The following is a 19,878-nucleotide window of genomic DNA, read 5'->3' as shown; positions in this document are numbered from 1 at the left end:
AAATATTTAACTCACTTTTGTCTAAATATGATGTGAAGCATAAGGTGACCCTGACATACCACCCATAAGCAAATGGACAAGCCGAAGTATCCAATCGGGAGATTATGCAGATATGGAAAAAACAGTGAAGACAAACCGGAAGGATTGGGCACTGAAGTTGGATGATGCCTTATGGGCGTACAGAACGGCATACAAGACACCTACTGGGATGTCACCCTATAGGTTGGTCTTTGGTAAGGCCTGTAACTTACCACTGGAATTGGAACACAGAGCTTTTTGGGCCGTGAAAAAGCTCAACTTTGACATTGAAGCATCTGGTGAGCAGCGACTATAGCAATTCAATGAGATGGAGGAGTTCAGAAATGAGGCTTATGAGAACGCAAAGATCTATAAGGAGAAGACCAAGAAGTGGCACGACAACCATATCTTGCATAGAAATTTCGAGCCCGGAAAACAAGTACTGTTGTTCAATTCACGCCTCAAACTATTTCCTGGTAAGCAAAAATCAAGATGGTCAGGGCCATTTACAATAGAATCAGTCCAACCATATGGAGCCATTGAGCTAAAGTGCAATGACGGAAGAACGTTTAAAGTAAATGGACAAGGGATCAAGCATTATTATGGCAGTGAAGTACGGCATCTTGACAACATTCCTTTGGGTGGATCAACTTGATGTAGACTGGTGGCAGTCGGGCTGACGACGTTAAACCATGCGCTTTTTGGGAGGCAACCCAAATTTTTGTTTTTATTGCATTTCGTTTTCGGTTTACTTTTATTCTTGTATTTTTATTTTTTTTTTGAGTGTTTTTGGTTTATTGTGTCCTTGTATGCCCCCAAATCTTATGAATACCTATTGTGTTTTTCAGGAATAACAATTAGAGGAGAAAACATTTTCAAAGTGTGCACCCGCGCTGTAAAAAAAAAAATTATCGCTCCTGCGGTGGTTTAAGACAGAAAATTACAAATTTCCAGTAGCCATACCGCACCCGCGGTCCGTTATTGAGCGCACCGGCGTTGGATTGACAGAGCCAAGACCACACCCGCATTAATTTTTACAGCGCACATGTGGTGTTTGCTGAATGAAGAATGAAAATTTCCAGTAAGCGCAGCGCACGCGTCCTAGGCTTCAGTGCACCCGCGATAATTTTCCAGAGCCAACACCGCACCCGTGGTAAGATAGGCACTGCACCCGCGGCCGCTGAAGGTCGAAAATTCATAAATTCCAGTAGCTACACCGCTTAACGCTATGCATTGGGAGGAGTTTGGCAAGCTACCACAGGATGCGGTCATTTCGTTGGTACGAGAATTTTATGCTAACTTTAAGGTTAAGCATGATCACTTGAAATTTTTGGTGCGAGGAAAGATGGTAGCTTTTGATGCTCATACCATCAACACGATGTGTGGTATCCCTCCAGTCATGCATGATGAATATGAAGAATATCAGAACGAGGAAGTTAATTATAATAATTCTTTAGACTATTTGCATTGAGGGAGCGGAGTGGCGAATGAGAGACGATGTGCATTTAAGACTAGCAAAATCTGATTGGAAAAATGTTGCCAAAGATTGGTATTCCTTCATTTCGGCTAGGATTAAGCCTACTGACCATACTACTACCGTCATCAAGTAGAGGGCAATCCTGACTTTCTGCATCTTAACGGGAAAGACGATTTATTTAGGTCAATTGCTTCAGAACTCAATGTTAGATTATGCAAAATGTAACTCTCCTAGTGGTCTCCTCCACCCTTCTCTTATCACAGACCTATGCCATTATGCAGGAGTGTCTTGGGCAGCAAATGAAGAATTTTTTAAACCAAAAAATGTCATTATGGTAATTCAACCACATAGGTCACTGACATCTGATCAACATGATACACGTCGAGCTCAGAGAGAATTCAACAGAAGAGCTGTTGAAAGACGTGCCAATGCTCAGGCCCCACAACAACAAACACAACTGCAACCAAGAAATGTGCGATATCGATTAACTCATTTGGAAGAAGAGATGCTCCAACAACGCCAAAACATGGACGAGTTTCGGTTTAGGACCGATACATTCATGGGTTATATGATGGATTTCACGTCCATCTTGGCTCAACAATTTCCATCAGCTTCCACATCTGGTATTCCATTTCCACAACCACCGCAATGGCTGCTCGCATACAATCCGCCGGAGTACCACCCACCACAAGAAGGAGCTGATGATGAGGATGGCAATGACCACTGACGGTAATTGCCCGAGGTATGTGTATTCCCCTAACTTTCATGATCATTTACATCGAGAGCGATGCCCATATTTAAGTTTGTGGGAGATGTTATTTATTTTATTTTGTGTGTTCAATTATTTATTTAGTTTTATTTGAGTGTTTTATTTACTTTTGAGTTATTTGCTTGTGTGTTTGTAGTGTCATAGTCATGAATTTTTTTTGAAATGGCCAATGATGAACAAAATTTGTGTATCAAGAAGAAAGGTCATGTATTTCATTCATGTTCATCAATCAATTTGAAAAATTTAGAGAACAATCATGAGATTTGGTAAGTTAGAGACTTATAATTTCTAAACAACTCTATGATTTTCATTTGACATTGAAATAAATTTTTGCAGACACATATATGATTGAGGCAATCTTTGATTTTATTTGGGCCGATTTATATTGTTCATGAATATTCATTTGAAGCCCTCTTGAGCCTATATGAGAAAAGAATTGTGTTCTTGAAATTTCTTGGAAGCCAAGCACTTTTCTTTTGAATATATATGTATTTGGTTGATGCATTGGGACACCATTTTTCACGATGATTAGATTCTACTTTGTGTTGGTGAATTGATTTTGTCTAGAACTATCCAAACAACACTCGAGATTTAGAAATGATTTAAATGATTTTTTTGGATCGATTGAGCCTTTCAAGCTACCAAATACAAATTTATCATTTGTCACTTCTTTGTAGCTTATATGAATTCGAATGGCACACGTAAATATGTTTAAAGGACCCCCATTCAATATCGTTACAAATATCCCACATTTACCACCTCTTTGAATATTTCATATACTAATTTCCTACCTTCTCAAGGGAGTAAGAATTCAAAGTATTAAAAAAATTGAAATTCTCCTACAAAAGAAAAGGAAAAAATGAATGATGTTTGATTGAAGAAGTTGGAGAAAAAAAAGAAGCAAAAGAAAAAATAAATAAATAAATAAAAATGACGATGATAAAAGAAAAAGTTGTAATGCCCGAAAATTTATCGCTGTTAATTAACGATCATTGATTTATAATTAAAGGTGATTATGAAAAGGCCAACCGAGACACGATTTGAGGTAATGTGTGAAAAGGTATGTTCAAAGACAGTGCACCTGCGGTTCAAAAGACAGTGCACCCACGGTGTTGATACAGTAGAGACACCACACTCGCGGTACCACATGCAACGCACCCGCGGTCGTTGCTTCTTATTTCGTGGAAGTATTACAGTATGCTCAGCACATCCGTGCCAGAAAAGCCACCGCCCCCGCGGTGTTGGGGCAGAAATTCCACCGCACCCGCGGTATAAAAGTGGGCGCACCCGCGGTCCTTGTTTCTGAAAAATTGATGTGGATCAGTACGTTGAGTGCACCCGCGGTCTAGAGGCTACCGCACCCGCGGTGCAACGTGTTGATGGAAAGATGAGCCACCTAGCGTAAAACATGCAGGATATATATTTATATATATATATGTAGTCAGAATTCGAGTTCCTCATGAGAAAAGGAGGAAAACGAAGAAACGAGGCTCATTTCAAGTTCTTGATTTTAGAATTCAACGTACGTGAAATCCAACCGTCTGATTTTGAATCTGACTTCCGTAATGTGTTTCTATCAACGCAGGCTACAACTAGACGTAAGTTGTGTTACGTTTTGACATGTCTTGAAAATATGATGTTGTCAGAATTGAATGGAATTCATATATGATGTTCTTGACATGTTAGACATCATAGAATCGAAGTCAGATTAAGAAACGGACTGATTATGGAATTATTATGATTTTTTGAAGTTAATTGACTAAGATATGATATCAGATTTTATAAGTATTGATTATTTGTTGAGGGAATTATTATCTGGTGATGCTGTATTGACCGGGATATCGGGATTGTACCGTTATGCCGATGATTTGAATTAATTCCAAGATTAATCAGATTCGGTGTTGAATTGAGAATGGAATATTGATATTTCGATTCTCTATATGTTGTTTCAGATTTACAGAGACAGTCTTGAGTTCAGAATTGAGATTGCTTCACACCGTGACTACAAACTAAAGGTATAAGTCAATGTGTTATTGGGAGATCGACTCAAGTAGGATATACTTGAGTTTCCTTAAATCACATACTTATTGTTGTTATATGCATTGATTTGATTTTATGTGATGTTCTATTGATTTATAGGAAGCATGTATTAGATGAGTATTAGACGAGTGATCTTGTGACAGAAGTGCCTGATAGTGGTGGGATCGCCACGGGCAAATTGCACGATGTCACAAGATAGGATATCGACGATAGGGCCACAGTCTATGACGGATAGGTCAGGACACTGGATGTTTGGTTATATCGACGTGGATAGAACTGGAGTCTTTTCTATTACTGTTGGTCGATAAAAGAATACCAACATCTGACAATCGGGATCCCTAGGATTGAGTCTAGTCTGAGTCGTGGAGTCACGAGCATTGTCGACAGTTTGATATTAATTATGTTTCAGATTTTGATACATATTGCTGTTATCTGTTCATGCTTTTATGTTTATCATATGATGGCATGTTTCGTTGATTTATACTGGGATTATGTTCTCACAGGAATTATCCGGATGTTGTTGTGTTTGTATGTGTGCATGACAACAGATGGGACAGGTTCAGGGTTGAGGAGATGAGGAGAGATCGTGATTAGAGTGGAGGCTCCGGACTTGGATTAGGGATAGGATTCCGCACTTGATATTAGTTGATAAACCTTAGTTGAATAAATTTATGTGGTACAGGACCTGTACTTATATACTGAGATGTATATACGTTTTATTTCACTATGTTCCGTATTTTAAAAAAAAATAAAAAAAATATTAGACCCGGTTTTATAATTGTTTAATTAGTCCCAATGATGATTATGAACATGATTAGCGTCCGGGTCCCCACAACAGGTGGTATGAGAGCCAGGTTCCTTTAGATTGAGATAGGAGCTAGTGAGCGGGGTAGATTGATTTTTCTTTCCTGCTTTTGATTGCTAGCTTGATTTATTGCATTAATACATGTCTACCTGAATTATCTAATTTTGATATGGTAATGTGTATTATTGAGTATGGATCAGAACCGATTCTTGATCAGAGGTAAGATGATCAGAAAGGGGCTGAGACATATTTATTATGTGATTGCTAACCTTTTTGATATTCAGATATGCCTCCGAGAAGAGTACCAGAGCAGGGTAGCACCTCGAATCCTCCAATGGACGTTACAGCCATTCCAATGGAGACACTATTGAAAAGATTTCAGTCATTTCATCCACCAACTTTGAAGGGAACGGAGACTTCCATGGATTGTGAGAATTGGCTGGATGATATTGAAATGCCGTTTGAGTCCTTGGAATATACTGATGAGCAGAAAGTGAAGCTGATAGGACACCAGTTATACGACGTTGCAAAGAACTGGTGGATTACGACGAAGATTGGAACACCGAGGTACGACCATTACCTAGAATGTGTTTAGAACTGAATTCTATCAAAGGTTCTTTCCAGTGTCGAATAGGAAGGACAAGGGAGCCGAATTTGCAAACTTGAGACAGGGCCATCTTAACATTGAGAAATATGTGGCCAAGTTCTCTTCACTGTTGCAATTTGCTCCACATGTGGCTGAACATGATGAGGCCATCGCTGATCAGTTCTTAAATGGCCTAAATCCAGAAATATTTACGTTGGTAAACACTGGGAGACCGAACAATTTTACCGACGCCTTGAACAGAGCCAAGGGAGTCGAAGCCGGTCTGATGAGACAGAGAGGAGCTTCGTTTGTACTTCCAGCACCGGGACCACAACAACCACCTCCTCGATTCGCAGGTGGCAGCAGTAGTGGCGGAAAGAAAGATTTCTTGAAAGCTAGAGGGAAGCAATTCAAGAAGTCAGGGAGCAGTTCTTCTAGCTCTGGGAGTCCTCGACAGAGCCAGAGCTATACTGGACCTTATTGCAATACTTGTGGAGGGAATCATTCCACAGAGCAGTGCCGAGGAATATTTGGCAGCTGCCGTATCTGCAAACAACATGGACATTTTGCCCGAGTATGTCCACAGAGAGGTGCCCAGGGATCCCAGGCAGCTGAGTCATCTGGATCAGTGGCTCAGACAGGTAGACGATCATCTGCTGTTCATTCTTTTCAGCCAGCACCGTCTACTCAGTCACAGCAGAGGCTAGGAGGAAGCCAGACAGTGAGCCAGCCTCCTAGACAGCAGGCCCGAGTTTTTGCTTTGACCGAAGAGCAGGCACATGATGCACCTGATGATGTTGTGGCAGGTAACTGTTTTATTTATGGTTATCCTGCATACGTATTGATTGATACTGGTGCATCACATACATTTATATTTGAGCGATTTGCATTCAGTCATGCATTGCCTATTGAATCATTGTCTGCGGTAGTGTCTGTCTCTTCTCCGTTAGGGACATGTTTGATATCGGTGAAGTCTGTGAAATCTTGTATACTGCTGTACGATGGGCATACGATTGAGTTAGATTGTATTGTGGTTGGTTTATCAGATTTTGATTGTATTATCGGTATCGATATGTTGACCAAGTACCGAGCTACAGTTGATTGTTTCCACAAGATAGTGAAATTCAGACCTGAGATGGCTGAGGAGTGGAAATTTTACGGTAAGGGTTCTCGAGCTAGAATTCCTTTGATATCTGCAATGAATATGACTCGATTATTGCAGAAAGGAGCTGATGGATTCCTGGTAAATTCAGTTGATTTACAGAATTCGAGTTCCTCGGGAGAAAAGGAGGAAAACGAAGAAACGAGGCTCATTTCAAGTTCTTGATTTTAGAATTCAACGCACGAGAAATCCAACCGTCTGATTTTGAATCCGACTTCAGTACTGTGTTTCTATCAACGCAGGATACAACTAGACGTAAGTTGTGTTACGTTTTGACATGTCTTGAAATTATGATGTTGTCAGAATTGAATTGAATTCATATATGATGTTCTTGACATGTTAGACATCATAGAATCGAAGTCAGATTAAGAAACGGACTGATTATGGAATTGTTATGATTTTCTGAAGTTAATTGACTGAGATATGATATCAGATTTTATCAGTATTGATTATTGGTTGAGGGAATTATTATCTGGTGATGCTGTATTGACCGGGATATCGGGATTGTACCTTTATGCCGATGATTTGAATTAAATCCAAGATTAATCAGATTCGATGTTGAATTGAGAATGGAATATTGATATTATGATTCTCGATATTTTGTTTCAGTTTTACAGAGACAGGCTTGAGTTCATAATTGAGATTGCTTCAGACCGTGACTACAAACGAAAGGTATAAGTCAATGTGTTATTGGGAGATCGACTCAAGTAGGATATACTTGAGTTTCCCTAAATCGCGTACTTATTGTTGTTATATGCATTGATATGATTTTATGTGCTGTTCTATTGATTTATAAGAAGCATGTATTAGATGAGTATTAGACGAGTGATCTTGTGACAGAAGTACCTGATAGTGGTGGGATCGCCACGGGCACATTGCACGATGTCACAAGATAGGATATCGGCGATAGGGCCACAGTCTATGACGGATAGGTCAGGATACTGGATGTTTGGTTATATCGACGTGGATAGAACTGGAGTCTTTTCTATTACTGTTGGTCGATAAAGGAATACCAACATCTGAAAACCGGGATCCTAGACTAGGATTGAGTCTAGTCTGAGTCGTAGAGTCACGAGCATTGTCGACAGTTTGGTATTGATTATGTTTCAGATTTTGATACATATTGCTGTTATCTGTTCAGGCTTTTATGTTTATCATATGATGGCATGTTTCGTTGATTTATATTGGGATTATGTTCTCACTGGAATTATCCGGCTGTTGTTGTGTTTGTTGTGTGCATGACAACAGGTGGGACATGTTCAGGGTCAAGGAGATGAGGAGAGATCGTGATTAGAGTGGAGGCTCCGGACTTGGATTAGGGATAGGATTGCACACTTGATATTAGTTGTTAAACCTTAGTTGAATAAATGTATGTGGTACAGGACTTGTATTATATACTGAGATGTGTATACGTTTTATTTCACTATCTTCCGCATTTTAAAAAAAAAATATTTTAGACCCTGTTTTATAATTGTTTAATATGTCCCAATGATGATTATGAACATGATTAGCGTCCGGGTCCCCACAAAAGTGGAGTATGCAAAAGAGATAAAAAAATTCAACTTACTCCCTTATTTGAATTCCTACTCTTCATTTGTAGCCATAAACCAAGGCCTAACATACAAGCATTGCAAATCCTATTGACCAAATCATAGTTGTCCAATATATTAGTGGTGAGGGATTGGGAGGATCAAGCCTATCAAAAATCAATAAACACTTGCATTGAGGACGAATCTTCATCAACTTTACACACACCTCATTGCATCAAATATTTATTGGATATTCCTTTCTTGAATGAATGTTGCTTTGAACCAAATTTTTACAGAATCTTGATTTTTGTTTGTTAAAATTGAACTTGGTTGAGAATGTTTTGAAACATGAGTTGAAGAGATTAGAAGTTTAGAAAATTAACAGATTGCATGATTATATCCGGATGAAAAATTGATTAGATTGTTTTGACTTGTCATATATTGAATAAATGAATGCATGAAGAGTTAATTAAGTGAACATGAGGCCAAGTTCTTCAAAGTAATTCATGATTTGTTTGTTTGTGTTGTTCTGTTTTGCTCGGGACTAGCAAAATCTTAAGTTTGGGAGAGTTTGATAAGTGCAATTTATTGCACTTTTATTACTTGTTTTTAACTTGGAATTTTGTGATTCTTGAGCAGGTTTTATGTGATTTGTTGTTGTTTTTGTTATTGTAGTTTGGAAGCTTAGAATGAAAGTTTGGAGTACTAAAGTGTTGAATTGGAAAGTGAAAAAGATAAAAAAAATACAGAGGCTATATCGCACCCGCGGTTTAACACCTCACGCACGCTAAAATCTATACCACATCTGCGCTCACACACTAGTAGAAGCACCGCACCCGCGATGACTTCCTGACCGCACCCGCGCTTCTTGCAAGACAGAATCCGGAAAATCTGTATTTTGGTGTGCTGCGCATAGAAGTCCAAGATTTTGGTGTGCTGCGAATTGAGGCTTGTCTGGGACTATAAAAAGACATCATTTACTTACATCTAGGGTATTGGGAGCCAAGAGAGGAGTAGAGGCTGTTGTTAGAGGATTGAAGATCCAAATTCATCAAGTTTTTGGGAATCTTTTGCACAACTCCGATGACGGAATAAGCTCTTCAAACTCTTGTTCTAATTTCTTCTTTCTTTTATTTTTCATTTGATACGCCTTGTTTTATAACCATGTGTTGTTATTTTTCTTGTGTTATCATGAACTAATTTTTATTTCTAGTGGAAATATGGAACAAACTACAAACCATGTGTTGCAATTTATGAACTAAGCTATTTAAGTTTTTCATACTGTTCATTTGTATTGTTCTAATCTTAATGCTTTCAATTTATTGGCCATAATTTGAATGATTTATATGTTTACAATTTATCACTCGGAAGAGGAAATTATAAACAAGAAAATAGAAAAATATATCAATGGTATTTATAGAGTTCGGGAGGGCCTATAATGCTATCGAAGCCAATAAAAAATCTAGTGCTTGTTGTGTTATTTAATTGTAGATTGTTGATGGGGACGTTGCAATCCATTTTTAGATAACTAATATCTTCTTAACACTCGGGAGAGGTAGATAATTATAGGGTTCATGGCTAATGAAAAAGAAGGGTTTTTATAATATAGCTACAAGAAATTACACGTGGTGGATAGTTGCGTTAAATCGGACCTCTAGATCTTTCATTCCATTGTTAATTGCTATAAATTGGTATTACATTTAAATCCATTTTCAATTTAGTAATTCTTGCAAACATCTTTTAATTGATTATTCTAAATAAAGTCGAGACTATTTTAATTACAAGTACTAATATACATTTATACACATTCCTCGTGGGATCGACACTTGTACTCAAAAATACATTTTCCTAAAACTTGACCTCGTGCGCTTGCGAGCAATCAAGAAAATAAGAAAAAACAAAAACCCCTTTAACCCCTCTAGGACCATCATATACCCATCTTGAGGCCTCTGGACGTGACCCATATGCAGAACACGCCTTGCCCTTCTAGCATCCAAATTCGAAAACCCTAGTTTATTTAAAACCCAATTATCGTTCATCCTCTTTCCCTAACCTTTTCATCCTTTAAACGTACACCTAGGGACCCTTAAACATGTGGAAAAGCGTCCATTACCATAGCCCAACCATGGTAGCCCCTTTATGCATCAAAATAATGAGTTTGAAAGAATATGAAACTTCAAGTTTTAACTTGTACAAGCAATAAAAACGAAAATAAAAGGAGGGTTTCATATTTTTAGGCAAACATGATTAAACACACGTAATATTATTTGAATGGTGCAAAAAAAAGGTATAGAAATGTGCCTTTGCGTTTAAAATGCTTGAAATACAAATACCGAAGCGTTGGAATGTCGGTGATGAAAGGAAGATGATTTCTATTTTTTTCTACCTTTTCTCTTGTCAAAACCCCACCCAAAACCCACCTTGATATGCAAGGGAGTCGGGTGATCATTGTTGAAAGGAAGAACGAGGAAAAAAAATCGAAGAGCGAAGGAGAAAAAAAATCAAAACTTCACTTGCCCAAGCGAAAGGATCGGCCGCAACACTATTCTTTTCTCCATCAAATTCACTTTACTTATTTTTCTGTTTCGGGGGGGGGGGGGGGGGGGGGGGGGGGGGGGTGTTTAGGTTTTTTATGTGTGTGTGCGTGGCTTTTTTAAAAATAATTTAAAAAGATTTCCGAAGCACTTAATTTATGAACTTAATTAACCTTAGTTTTTTTCCAATAAATTAGGCCCATTAAGATTTATAAAATCATTAGGCCTCAAATTAAAAGATTTAAAAATACTTAATTCATAAAAAAACTCTTACAAAATACATAAAATTCCTTGCTACCTCTAATTCATTTAAATTTGACCTTTAAAAAAGCAATAATTCTTAAAATATTTAAAATAAATATTTTCTTAACTAAAATAAAATTTAGCTTTTAAATCTTTAATACTTTAATCGTCTCTGGTTCTCTGTCCCCGGCTAACCACCAATATTCTGCTGAAAATCTTTTAAATTATGAAACCAAGAAAAACTACACAATTAATCATTTACTCACTCAAAATATATCATTCATGCATCTAAATTAAATAATTTAATTATAATATTTAATATTTTAGCAATTTAATTTTCATAAATGCAATTAATGTGGACTGATTTTCGGATGTTACAACAAGTTTAATTTAATTTAAATATTTATATGTTTATTTTATGGATTTAATTGTATTTCTTGAGTTGAGTTTGTCAGACGAATATTCCATACTTGGCATAGGATGGGAGACCGGAGATGATATACGGTGCTAAAAATAAATGTTATATTTTTATTTTAAGCCAAAAATTATTTAATTTAAATGATTTATGAATTTTATCATGTTAAAGTCAAATTTAAATTTTTAGATGAATTAAAAGATTTTAAGCATCTTATTAGCAAATTCTGAAAATTAGGAAATTTAATTTTTGTGCATGAGGTTTAATATTTTATTATTTTATGTCTTAATTAATTTGTTAAGTTAGTATTTAATTAATTTTCAAAAAAAAATTTATTTTAAAAAAAGATAAACGCACGCGCGCGCACCCCCCCCCCCCCCCCCCCCCCCCCAAAACAAGCACGCGCGCGCACACTCACACAAATATATTGGGAATTCTAGGGTTCTCTGCTTTCAGGTAACGACCGCATCTTCTCCACGCCTACCTGCATATTTTGGTTATTTTTTTCGAGTTTTTGCCAAGAAAAACATTTAGCAATCGTTCCCCATTCATCGTCCATGTTCCTCGCGCTGGTATTCTTTTATTCGAGATTTATACGCAAAGGCATGTTCTAAACCTTTCTTGACGCAATCTTATGATAAATTGTTATTTGATGATAAATATGCATGAAAAACGTTTCTCTATATGAAATATTTGAATCAAAACATTTATTTATATACTGAAATTTTTTTGCGCGTGATTCTTCAAGTTTTCATGAGTTTTTGAAGCGCAAGCTTCGTGTGGATCGTTCGCTGTTGATTTAGGGTTTAAGTTTGGTTAGGGCTTGTGGCTAGGGTCTGGACCATGTCTTAGGGTGTTAACGTGGGTCTGGTCTTGGTTGTTTATAGTCTGTTCCAGTACGAAAGGCAATGGAAATAAGAACGTGGCAGCTGCGCATGGATCTCACGTAACACGTTGTCATGTCCGACTTTATCTACATCGTATGCGTGTGACTTGAGTTGGAAAGGGCTGAAGCAGTGGCTTGGATAGTGTCTAAGGTCATGGTCCAGGGCATGGTTAAGAGATGGTTTGAGACGTGGTATGTTTGGAGCTGTATAGAAATCGAAAGTTTGAAAATGAGACCAAATAGAGCCTAGAATGGTCTATAGTTGCATGTCTTGTGCTGGGATAGTTCGGGCCTGTCCCGAGGTGGTCCTAAGTGTCTGAAAAGTTTTTTAGGATGTTTGTTAAAGCTGACTCGTGTACCAAGTCATGAGTTAAGTTGTAAGATATTTTATTTAACTCGAGAGTCATAGGGGTAAGATAGCAGTTTCTAGGATGTTTTGAGTTGTAAGTTATAAGTTGTGGCATAAAATCCGGGAGTTGATCCAACAAGGTGCACAATGTTTTTAAGTAAATATAACGTGTAAAAATATTATTTTTGAGGTATGTAAGTTGTCTTGTATCCAAATTATGCATGTATGGGTTTAGAAGCTAGAGAACGTGTCTGGGAACCTTTCCAACTTATCTTATGATTGGTGATGGATATACATTTTAAGGGTTGTGGTGATCCTTGCAGGCTAAGCACTGTGGTGTTAGTTTGATCAAACGAATTATGTTATGGTGCCACATTTCAATGAACATAACTCTACACAAAATGATTAAGTTTATGTTATGTCAAGCACAAAACACATTTTATGGAATTATTTATGCATGGAAGTCAGGTCATATTTATTTTTCTTATGTTATTTTATGTATCAGTTATGTTTAATTTGCATGATTTTCTTTTATAATGTAGTATTTGCTCCTCGCAGTTTATGTATGCTGAGTGTCACGCCCTAAGACCGAGGCGTTGGTGACATCCGACATTGTTTAACAATTTTCATGAAAAAAATTAAGCCTCGTAGCATATAGCTAAAAACCAGTATTTTCATAATAAAATATTGTCTTTACAATGACAACAAAATAAAAATTACATCAGTAATGCGGAAGAGAAAAACAAAGGAAATACAAAGTTTTGATCCTAGATCTATTGATGCGTTCACCGATCCCAGAATGTTTCTTGCTCTTCATCATTCACTTGTTCCTGTGGGGACCCGGACGCTAATCCATTCCTTAATCGTCTTTAGGAATATTTAATCATTCATAATAAACAGGGTCTAAAAATTTTTCTTTTAAAATGCAAAGCGGAAACGTAATGTAATTAAAATCAAATTACATGTTAAACATGAACATACAAATCTGATGTCATCTACAATAATCCAACTAGGTTCAACTACATGTCGGTGCTGAATCTTAAGTTGCTTCTGAAGCCCGGATCTCCACGCTATCTAATCCAGCCTCGTTCTCGTCTTGACCCCGCTCCTATCCCACCTGTTGCCATGCACACATACAGACAAGACAACAGCCGGATAACTCCGATGAGAATTACATTCTCAGTATAAATCATGTATACATGCAATCATATAAACAATATAAAAGCATAACGGATAATCCTCACATGTATCAAATCAGAACATGAATCAATATAATACTAAATCAAGTTCTAAACATGTGTCCTATTCAGGAACATAATCAATATCAAGAATAATTCCTATTCTAAACATTTACCCATATCCGGGACATAATCAATATCAAGAATAACTTCTATTCTAACCATATACCAATCTCAGGAACATAATCAATCTCAAGAATAACTGCTATTCTAAACATGTACCAATATCAGGAACATAAATCAGTATTAATCCATACCATTCAATCTAGCTGTCACTCAGGCTAGTGACTCTATGTTTTAGACTAGACTCAATCCTAGTCTAGGGATCCCGGTTTCCAGATGTGGTATTCCTCTATCGAATTCCGTAAAGGATGGAACCATAATCTCTATTACTCGATATAACCAGTGCCCTGGTATTCCTATATTGAATTCCGTAATAGAAGAATTCCAATACCCTTTACTCGATATAACCAAATATGGTGTTCCTATATCGAATTCCGTAATAGATTCCATTACTCGATATAACCAAACATCCAGTGTCCTGACCTAACCGTCAAGGACTGTAGCTCTATCGCTAATATCCTATCTTGAGACATCGTGCAATGTGCCGTGGCGATACCACCACTATCCGGCACTTCTGTCACAAGATAACTCGTCTAATACCTGTCATCTAATATCAAGAGAACAAGTACATCAATCAACTTAATGCAAATATCAATGCAATAAGGTAAAGTATGTGATTTAGGGAAACTCGAGTCAAACCTCCCTCGAGTTGTGCAATCCCAACTCAACATTAATTTATACCTTTCTGTCGTCGGTTTCTGGCTCGGTCGATGTCCGGAACTCACAGCCTGTCTGGCAATGACAATATCAATAATCTCATATCAATATACCGTCCAAATCAATAACAATCTGATCAATCTGGACTTAATTCAAAATCAACGGTATAACGTTACAATTTCAGTATTCCTGTCAATACCGATTCAACAGATAATAGTTACAATCCATAACTCATATCCAATACAATCCGTAATCCAATCACAATTCAGATATGTCTGGTATAAATCAATATACCCTAAAAATTCATAACAATTCCATAATCAGTCTGTTTCTTAGTCTGACTTCGATTCTATAATGTCTCATATGTCAAGAACAACATATATGAATTCCATTCAATTCTGACAATATCATAATTCTAAATCATGTCAAAACGTAGTAAAACTTACGTCCAGTTGTAGCCTACGTTGCCAGGAACTCAATACCGAAGTCGGATTCAAAATCAGACGGACGGATTGAAATATAAAGGCGTAAGGATTTTCTCCTTTCTTCTTCAGACCCTTTTTCCAGATTTTTACCTCTGAAAACCGACTTGCATGCTTTATATATATCCGTGCATGCATAAGGCGAAGTGGCACAATTTCCGCACAACACGCAGCACCGCGGGTGCGGTCGCTGCTGCACCGCGGGTGCGGTCCTGCACCGCGGGTGCGGTGCTATTACTTACCGCGGGTGCGGTATTGCTTCGGCAGAATTGCACACCCTACTGCCCATGCACCGCGGGTGCGGTGCTTCCTAGGCCGCGGGTGCGGTGCTGCTCACACTGCACATTACATAATTTCGTTCTGAATACGTTTCTCGGTGTCCCGATTAATCCCGTCATAATCACATGAAATGATAAATCAATCATCGATAATTATCGTGATTAATTCTTGGGCATTACAGTTCCTCAGTATTATCTGGGAAGAGATGTAAGGGTGAGTGCTTTGGGAAACAATCAGCAAGTAGGGGCCGATCAATTACCACAAATACGTATAATGATAATTTAAAACAAATTTTCAAAGCTTACTATATCGATTTATCATATCAGAACATTAACAAATCAGAGTCGAAATGTAGAATTGAGACTAACAAGACTATTCAGAACAGAACATATCGGAACATAAAAAACACTGTTATTCATCTCGACATCCGTGGTCAAATTGTCCCCCATATGTTAGTCCTCTAAGGGGTGAGGCCAAAGCACAATTTTATACCCACTGATGGCCAGGCCAGAACACAGTTTTATACCCATTGATGGGGGCCAGATAGAACACATTTTTATACCCACTGATGGGGGCCAGAACACATTTTTATACCCACTGATGGGGGATAAACAGAACTTACAATCGTCGTTCCATATCCAACTCAAATCAAAACATTGTATTACCAAAAATCAGATTTATCAAACAATTCGTATAAGAATTTCGAAAGGACTCAGCAGAATCAAAGATCCTCGATGACAAGAGACACAAAACGTACATCGATTAAGATTTTAAAAATACATTTCGACAATTTTTGAAAATGACTAGACCCACATACAAGTATCTTATGATATTCTTACACAAATTTGAGATACAATGAATTACATAACAAAAACCTACTTACTGTTAGTTCAAACGTACAGTTCGAAAGTTGTTCAAACTTGGACGAATAGTGACCGAATTTTGACAAGATCCTCATTACAGTATAAGTAGCAATTCCTTGCTGAAAGAGCCGGAACAAGCCTTCCTTATTATTCTCCAATGGCGTCGACCGAGAGGTTGAGTATATGGAGGGAGCTGAAATTTTAAAGTCTTTTTAGGAATGATTTTCTTCAGCATTTGTTGTGTATTTATAGGTGAAAAATGGCCCTTCCTTTTCCCTCCATTAAGCCGAAATGTGCACTTCCAAGTGCCCAAGGTTGATGGTCCAAGTAGCCTTAAGTTAGTCAAATTTATCCAAGCTCAAAGGTCATTTTGGCCAACTAAGGGTAATTTTTTGCATATTAATTTTGTCTAGTCCTTTAGCTCTTCTCCTAGCTCCATTTTAGGTTCTTTTAGGACAACAAGGGATGAGCTTCCTTGAGCTAAGATATTAGGCTCATGAGCTGGGGTTTTACTACTCCGGTGACGACTCTTTGATTGTTGCGGTTTCTTATGACATAGATCTTTTCTGAGTTAATCCCTGAGCTTTTGAGTTATTTTCTCGAGCCATGTTAACTGAAATTTTAAGTTTATAGTTGAGTTTATATTTAAGCTTAAAGTTTTGAGCCTAATTCGAGTGTGATTGCTTACATGATTTGCTTTGAAATTCTGAATCCTCCATCCCACATTCTTATTAGAAGTTTCTCCCTCGAAAATTGAATTAGCTAGATCTTTTAAAGAGATGAGGATACTAAGTGGTCATTCTGTCTTCTAATTCCCATGTTGCTTCTCGCTCAGTATGATTTGTCCACTGTATTTTGACATATGGGATTGTTCGGTGTCTCGGCACTTGATCTTTGGTGTCCACTATTTGGATAGAGACCTCTTCATATTTCAGCTCTTCGTTTAGGTGTCCTTCGATCATGAGCGGTGCCACTTTAAGAATGTGACTCGGGTCTTGGACATATTTCCTTAGTTGTGAGACGTGGAAGACGTTGTGAATTCTTGACATGTCTGGTGGTAAAGCCAATCAGCAAGCTAGGCTTCCCAATTTTTTCGGTATCTCGAAGGGTCCGACATATCTTGGATTTAGTTTTCCGGACTTGCTGAACCGAACCACTCCTTTCATATGGGAGAATTTAAGATAAGCTTTTACACCGATATCAAATTCCAACGGTCTTCTCTTTAAATCATCCCAGCTCTTTTGTCGATCTTGAGCTGCTCTGAGTCTTTTCCTAATTATAGCTACTTTGTTAATGGTTAATTGAACAAGCTCAGGTCCAATGATAGCCTTTTCTCCAATTTCATCCCATTAAAAAGGTGACCTACACTTTCTGCCATACAATTCTTCGTACGTAGCCATTTCGATATTGTGATAGCTGTTATTATAGGCAAATTCTTTCTGACATATCTATTCGCTCCAACTCGCATGAAAATCCAGAGCACATGCTCTCAACGTGTCCTCGAGGGATTGAATTGTCCTTTCAGTTTGGCCATCAGTGTGTGGATGATAGGCCGTGCTGAGAGTTACTTTGGTTCCCATGGATTTTCGAAAACTTATCCAACATTGTGATACTAATCTTGGGTCTCTGTCGGATAATATACTTTCCGGAACCCCGTGTAATCTCACTATATTGTCCATGTACAGGGTGGCTAATTTATCTAGGTTGTGATTCATCCAAAATGGTATGAAATGTGCCGCTTTGGTTAATCTGTCAACGATTACCCAAATCCCATAATGAGTTTATCTTGATTTTGGTAATCCTACTACAAAGTCTATGGAGATGTGTTCCCACTTCCACTTTGGTATTTTTAATGGTTGCAGGAGTCCTCTATGCCGTTGATGTTCCGCTTTGACTTGTTGGCACGTTAGACATTTGAAACAAAGATATCTACGTCTTACTTCATTCAATTCCACCAGTAATTCTTCTTCAAATCTCGATACATCTTGGTGCTTCCAGGGTGAACTAAAAATTTGGATTTATGTGGCTCGACCATCACTTCTTCCCGAATCTCATCGACGTTTGGTACACACAACCATCCTTTCATCCAGAGAACACAATTCTTATCAGTCTGGAATTCTTGGGGTTTTCCTTCATGAATTTGTTCTTTAATCTTTGTGATGGAGGGATCTTGGCTTTGTTACAATTTAATTGCTTCTCAAAGGCATGGTTGCGCTGATAGAGAGGATAACCTCACCTTCCCAATCTTCTTTTTGAGTTTGGTGATAGGGATGGCTATCGAAGAAAATCCTTAAACAAATTTCTATAGTAGCCAACTATACCTAGAAAACTTCTTATTTTGGTTACAGTTTTTGGTCGAAGCCAATCCATGATTGCCTCTATTTTTTTAGGGTCCACTGACACTCCTGCTTCAGAGATTATATGGCTAAAGAAAGCAACACTTTTTAGCCAAAATTCACATTTCTTGAATTTGGCATAGAGTTCCTTTTCTCGCAGTGTCTGCAAGGTGAGACGCAGATGTTGTTGATGCTCTTCCTCACTTGGTGAGTAAGCAAGGATATCATCTATGAAAACTACCACAAACTTATCGAGGTATTGCTTGAATACCCTGTTGATGAGGTCCATGAATGCTGCAGGATCATTTGTTAGACCAAAAGGCGTCACCACGAACTCATAATGTCCATATCTTGTTCTAAAAGTTGTTTTAGGAATATCCTCAGCTTTGATATTCAATTGATGATAGCCTAATCTTAAATCGAGTTTTGAGAAGCCCTTGGCTTCTTCTAGCTGATCGAAAAGATAATCTATTCTTGGGAGAGGGTACTTATTTTTTATTATGATCTTATTAAACTCCCTATAGTCAATACACAGTCTCATGCTTCTGTCCTTCTTCTTTACAAGCAGTGTTGGGGCTCCCCACGGGGATGCACTAGGTTGGATTTGTTTCTTATCCAATAACACCTGAATTTTCTCTTTTAATTCCTTTAGTTCTGATGGCGCCATTCGGTATGGTGCCTTTGAAATTTTTGTAGCACAAGGGACCAAATTAATTTCAAATTCCACTTCTCTATCCCCGGTAATTCCTCGGGAAAAAACATCTGGAAATTCATGAACGACTGGAATATCCTCCAACTTTGGAGCATCTTCTTCTCGGACTTCGTTGATCATTGCAAGTTAAGTTTCTTCACCGCCTTTCATGGCCTTCCAGGTTTTTGAGGCAGATAGAAGATATTTGCCTTCCTTGGCCTTTCCATGATATATGATTTACCTTACCATGGCATGGTGTTTTGCTAACCAGTCCATACCGAAAATGATGTCGAACTCAATCATATTGAGTTGAATCAATTATGCCTCAATGATCGGTTTACTGATGCAAATTTTTTTATAGTGTGGTATACTTTATGGGTTTCAATTGTTTTGCTA

At 37.8% G+C, this 19,878-nt stretch overlaps 1 protein-coding gene across 1 annotated transcript; it reads left to right on the top strand.

The window, feature by feature from the left end:
* The first annotated feature begins 346 nt into the window (after nucleotides 1–346).
* LOC140817872 (uncharacterized) lies at nucleotides 347–673 on the top strand. Its single transcript, XM_073177665.1, has one exon. The coding sequence runs from the start codon at nucleotides 347–349 to the stop codon at nucleotides 671–673; it is 327 nt and encodes a 108-aa protein (XP_073033766.1).
* Nucleotides 674–19,878: the final 19,205 nt, after the last annotated feature.

This window comes from Primulina eburnea, chromosome 17 (genome assembly GCF_022965805.1).
Source record: "Primulina eburnea isolate SZY01 chromosome 17, ASM2296580v1, whole genome shotgun sequence".
NCBI classification, from domain to species: domain Eukaryota; kingdom Viridiplantae; phylum Streptophyta; class Magnoliopsida; order Lamiales; family Gesneriaceae; genus Primulina; species Primulina eburnea.
This window is presented reverse-complemented; position numbering and strand designations above follow the sequence as displayed.